The sequence below is a fragment of the Mobula hypostoma genome, chromosome 7 (genome assembly GCF_963921235.1).
Source record: "Mobula hypostoma chromosome 7, sMobHyp1.1, whole genome shotgun sequence".
NCBI classification, from domain to species: Eukaryota; Metazoa; Chordata; class Chondrichthyes; order Myliobatiformes; family Myliobatidae; genus Mobula; species Mobula hypostoma.
In genome coordinates, this window is record NC_086103.1 from 51,009,643 (window position 1) to 51,015,642 (window position 6,000).

General features: G+C 39.1%; 1 protein-coding gene across 1 annotated transcript; it reads left to right on the top strand.

The window, feature by feature from the left end:
• Nucleotides 1–2,412: 2,412 nt before the first annotated feature.
• On the top strand, nucleotides 2,413–5,478 carry si:ch211-39i2.2 (DNA damage-inducible transcript 4-like protein-like). The gene is made up of 2 exons (XM_063052711.1): nucleotides 2,413–2,773; nucleotides 4,212–5,478. The coding sequence occupies exons 1-2, from the start codon at nucleotides 2,551–2,553 to the stop codon at nucleotides 4,697–4,699; spliced, it is 711 nt and encodes a 236-aa protein (XP_062908781.1). The 5' UTR covers nucleotides 2,413–2,550; the 3' UTR covers nucleotides 4,700–5,478.
• The last annotated feature ends 522 nt before the right edge of the window (nucleotides 5,479–6,000 follow it).

Genomic DNA, 6,000 nt, shown 5'->3' on the forward strand with positions numbered 1-6,000 from the left:
CCTGAGGTACCTGTATCTTTTCCTGATGGCAGCAGTGAGAAGAGAACATGACCTGGGTGGTGGAGATGCCTAATGATGGATGGTGCTTTCCTGCGAAAACGCATTGTGAGGATATGTTCAATGGTGGGGAGAGCTTTACCGTGATGGACTAGACCATATGTGCTGCTTTTTGTAGGATTTTCCGTTCACGGGTATTGGTCTTTCCATACCAGGCTGTGATGCAGCCAATCAATATACTCTCCATCACACATCTATAGAAGTTTGTCAAAGTTTTAGATGCCCTGCTGAATCTTCACAAACTCCTAAGGAAGTAGAGGTGCTGCAATGCTTTCTTCATAATTGCACTTACGTGTTAGGCCTGGACAGATCCTCCAAAATGATAACACTGACCCTTTCCACCTCCGATCTTCTGACATGGACTGGCTTATGTACCTCTGGTTTCCTCCTCATGAATTCAATGGTCTTGCTGACATTGAGTAACAGGTTGTTATTGTGGCTCCACTCAGTCAGATTTTTAATCTCCCTCCTATATGCCGATTTGGCCTATGAAAGTGGCAGCATCAGCAAACATGAATATGACATTAGAGCTGTGCTTAGCCACACACTCATAAGTGTAAAGTAAGTAGAGCAGGGAGCTAAGCGCCCAGCCTTGTGGTGCATCTGTGCTGATGGAGATTGTGGAGGTAATGTTGTTGTCAATCTGAAACAGGGTCATACACCAAATCCATCTCCATTTCCAACAGGCACATCTTTCTCTCCCCCAACTTTCTGCTTTCCGCAGGGATCACTCCCTAACCAACTTCCTTGTCCATTCATCCCTCTCCACTTACCTCCCTCCTGACACTTATCAGTACAAGCAGAACAAGTGCCACACCTACCCCTACACCTCCTCCCTCACTACCATTCAGGGCTTCAAACAGACCTTCCAGGTGAGGCGACACTTCACCTGTGAGTTTGTTGGGGTATGGCGTATACTGTATACAGTACACTGTATACTGTACACAGTACAGTGTATACTGTACACTGTATCTGGTGCTCCTGGTGTTGACTCCTGCATATTGATGAGGCCGGACACAGATAGGGAGACCACTTCATTAGGCACCTATGCTCCACCCACCGGAAAAAGCGGGATCTCCTGGTGGCCATCTATTTTAATCCTACTTCCCATTCCCATTCCAACATGTCAGTCTATGGCCTCCTCTACTGTCACGATGAGCCCACACTTAGGTTGGATGAGCGACACCTTATATTCTATCTGGGTAGCCTCCAACCTGATGGCATAAACATCAATTTCTTGAACTTCCAGTAATTGACCCCACACTCTCCTTCACCCTTCCACATTCTTATTGCCCTCTCTCACCTTTATCTCCTTACTTGCCCATTACTTCCCTCTGGCACTCCTCCCCCTTTCCCTCCTTCCATGGCTTTCTGACCTCTCCTATCAGATTCCCCTTCTCCAGCCCTTTATCTCCTTCACCTATCAGCTTCCCAGCTCTTTGCTTCACATGTCCCTCTCCTGGTTTCACCTATCACCTACTGCCTTGTACTTCTTCCCCTCCTCCCCCCACCATCTTATTCTGACTTCCCATCTCTTTTTCCAGTCCTGATGTAGGGTTTCATTGCGAAACATCTTTCCCATAGATGCTGCCTGGCCTGCTAAGTTTCTCCAGCATTTTGTATGTATTACTTTGACTTCCAGCATCTGCAGATTTTCTCTTGTTTGTAGTACACCAAATACATTTTGATTGTTCCATTCTAAGTACAAAAAGTACAGCCTTGCAAGTATTATTCAATTCCATATATAGAAATATAGAGATTACTAAAATAAAGATGGAATTTAAACTTGTCATTGCATTGTTCAGAGTTACCAACAGATATGAACGATATAATACGAAATAAGTAATAACTAAGGTAAAAACATGTAACAATTGAAAACCAAATTAGGCATATAATTAAATATATTACCGAATTATATTATCCGATTATATACCGACTAATATTACATTAATAATATACTTGAGATAAGTAGGGGAACTTTTTAAAAGTTAAATAATATTAGCAATATGCCCGATTTTAAAGCAAATTATTTCGAATCTTATGTTAGTAACAAAAACACATTTCACGTGAAGTCATATTGTGACTTTAAACTCAAACGCCTGCACAAAGGAGTCATTATTATAATACAACATTATATTAAATACACTATCTGGATAGCTGATTGGCGAAGCAAGGCAAAGAAATGAAGTTTCGCCTTCCGACTGGAACTTCAGAGGCTCCACCTCCGTATCTAGGGCTCCTTGAGACTCCTAGTGACTACTCTCCCATTGGTTGTACGTTGTATCAATTTTGTCTCGAGAACCAATGACTGAGAGGAACGAGCCTCTTCACTTTTGACATCAGATCATGTGGCTCCTAACAGCTGATGCAATGTTCAAGTACAAAGCGGTGGCTGCAGCTGGCCCGGGTTCGCAGTCGGGACTGTCAGCGGGCTGTAGGGGAAGGAGCCGTTGCTCCTGAAGGGGACACAACGGGGCACTGTATTGAGCAGTGATGGTGATGATGTATGTCCAGACTTTAGGAGGCACGGGTCCTTATAGTACCAGGACGAGTCCTACCGCCCATGAAGAGGATGGTGTGGTCCAGCTGATGAAGAAACTCCTTCAGAATAGCTTCGCTGGCGAAGCGATAACAAATTCAAAGAAGATCAAGCATGATGAAAACCCCTTTGAGAGGCATTTTAGCGTAGATAATGAACACCTAATTCCTACTTCAGGTGAGCTGCGCATTTCTTTTATTTCTGGATAACTCAATACTAAGAAAGCAGTAAAATAGTCAATTTCCGTTTATGTTTTATCCGAACGATCGTCAATTAGCATCCGACATATTCTAATTGATGAAGTGCCTCCACAACCTGAAAAGAAAATGCTGGGGGCCTTTTACGTTTGGTATCCTTTCGATTCAGACATTTATGTTGTTCTCTTGGGAGAAATACGGTGAAGTAACGTCCTCTTTCTCTTATTTTTCCAATCTGAATGCCGATTCAAGTTAATCAATTACATCATCGCTATTCTAGAATCCAGAATGCGTTAGAAAAGTAGTATGGCAATTGCACAATGATAAAAGTCAACCGCTTCACATCGGTAAACCATGGAGTGTACAATGCCAAACAATGGCAAAAATATTCTGAGAGTGGCGATCAGTATTCAGTACTGCGGGCTAAGGATTACTACTGTTAAATCGGTGTTTCAAAGCAGAAGGCAAATAAACGATACATTTGAAGTGTACTAAATTTATGGGGATCCCTGCTGAAATAAATTGTCATTTTGGACTATGCAAAAATTTCCCGTGTTAATTCATTATGGACTGAAAGAACATTTCGTACACCAATACAAACTTTTGTTGTTATAATATCTTTAGCAGAAGAAAATGTACAAGAACTGTAAATGGGTGGTATGTTGGTAATTGCATGATCAACTGTCTCCTTAATAGTGTGTAAAGTGATGATTCATAAAATTGTTTAAAAAATTATTTCTGTTGCCATTAGGATAGTATAAACCAGATAGGATACTGTGAACCAGTTGGCAACATTTTTACCCCCAGGTCAACAAGTTATTCTGCATTCGAGATTAAAGTGTAAAGATCTATACAGGGATTCCAATGAGGTACTAATGCCGTGCTGTATTGCTAGAGGTGCAGTTTTTCAGATGAGGTTTAAACCAGTGCCCTATCTGCTTTTGCAGATGGATGTAAAAAGTCTCACAATAATATCAAAGAACAGAATAGAGTTATCTTTTGTTTCTCAACTGAATTGTCCCAATATCATTAAAACTGCTTGTCCAATTATTATATTGCTGTTTGCAGAAGACACCTGTGTGCAAATTAGCTGTTGTGTTTCCTACTTTACAACAATGCATAATTACTAGTTTAGCTGAACAGCTCTTTGGAAAATTTAAGGGTCACTAAAATGCAGTGTATAAATGTTAGAAATATTTATTAATATTTTATCCACATGATCAATTTTGGAGTCTTTTTCATCTGTATGTAACCAATACTACAGGATGTCATTTAAACCAGTTCCATGTGATTCTCTAATAATTCTAGCAGTAAGATTGAGATAATTGAATCAATTATTGACTTACAGTTAAAATTATTAATTCTAAATATTATTTATTTCTTGAAAATAATACATAATTCTCATTCTTCTCTTTCAGATATGTATTTTGTGAATCAATCTGGTAATGATTTTATTTTTCTGGAGGAATTTTTGGAAGAGAAGACCTGCCAGCATCTCGCTAAGCAGATAGAGTACTGTTTGTCCACTTCAAAGAAATCCCAGTTGCAATGCCAGGAGCTTTTGATCCCTCAGTATATGATCCGACGAATAGCACAGGATGTAGTTCGAATGGCTGCTAGTGAGCCCTGTGGACTGCGTGGTGCTGTGATCTATGTTAATTTGGAACACGAGAATACAAATAAGAAGCTGGGGAAAATAGTGTATGACAGCACTGTCATTCCTACCTTTGAACTGACTCTGGTCTTTAAACAAGATAACAACTCCTGGCCCAGTCTAAGGGATTTCTTTTCCATAGGGACCTGCTTCACACACGCATCAAGAAGGGTTTTGAAACTTAGCCCAGGATTTAGATTAGTGAAAACAAAGTTGTATTCTTCAGTTGGACCAATTATTGAAGAATGTTGATTGAGTGCCAAATTAGATCTTGGAGGCAATTTCTGTGCTGAGAATTCTGATTAATGATATTTTGAGGTTTAATTATTGTTATTAAGCCTGGAACAGAATTTTGTTTGTAAATATTCTCATGCACAAAATGCTACAGTTTGTTACGGGGACTGAATAATTGAATTTTACTAATACGTTTGAAGATCTGGGATGCTAAATGTACCAGGACAGGAAGCAGAGGATGCACAATGGAAGCTCACATTATTGTATTTTCCACATTGTGTTCTCCTTCTCTTTTACTGCTAAAGTTAGATATTTTTGGTTATGGGGTGGCTGAGGACTATTGAAAGCATGTGGTGGTGGTACAGAGGATGCAAAGTGCATGAGGGAAATTCCAAGGGAAGGAGATGAAGAAAATGAAATGTGTATAAACTTTTTGTCAGAAGAGGAAATGAATGAAGTAATGAATTGGAAAAATAAGTACACTACATTACTAAGCTGTGTAATTGAGCAATGATTATTTGATTAAAACCAAGTTGAAAAGTCTGTTTTTTTCATGTTTGCACATTTTTGCACTGCATTTAATTGCACTGTTCAATTGAACTAATTTGTATGGGCATGCTGGACTTGCTCTAAAGTAGTATGTTGCATTTATATGAACAGTGAGGCTTCTCAGAATGAATGGAATATACTGGCAACAGCTAACTTCATCTATTGTAGTGCCATCATTGAATTCTTGTTAAAGTTGTAAGAGATTGTCCTATTGTAAACTCATTGGAAATGTTGGAAATAAATGTTATATAGAATATTGTCTCAATTTTTCTATTTTCACTGATAAAAACTAAATCCTTTTATAGATTGACCTAATTCAAAGAAAATAGATTACAAAGTTCCCAGCTAATATTACACTAATCATAAAATGCTGGAATCCACAACACGTAATCATTTGTCAAGAGTTTGTTTGAACTATTGGGGATTTGAGAATAATGGAAATAAGGCAGAAAAGTGGAGTTGATGCCAAAACTAAGATGACAATCAGTTTCCAGCGGATGTATGCTCTTTTCTTTCTGCCGCATTTTTATGATGTAGCTGACAAGATACAGCCAGGAAGTTTCTTTGCTGCAGTGAGAAGTGCCATAAATTGGGGTAGAAAAAAATATTAATTCAGCTTGGCCATAAGTTAATTGTTATGAAATAACTAGGATTCTCTCTGACTTAAATGGTATCTTGTATACACAAGAAGATCTGCAGATACTGGAAATCCAAAGGAACACACACAAGATGCTGGAGGAACTCAGCAAGCCAGGTAGCATCAATGGAAA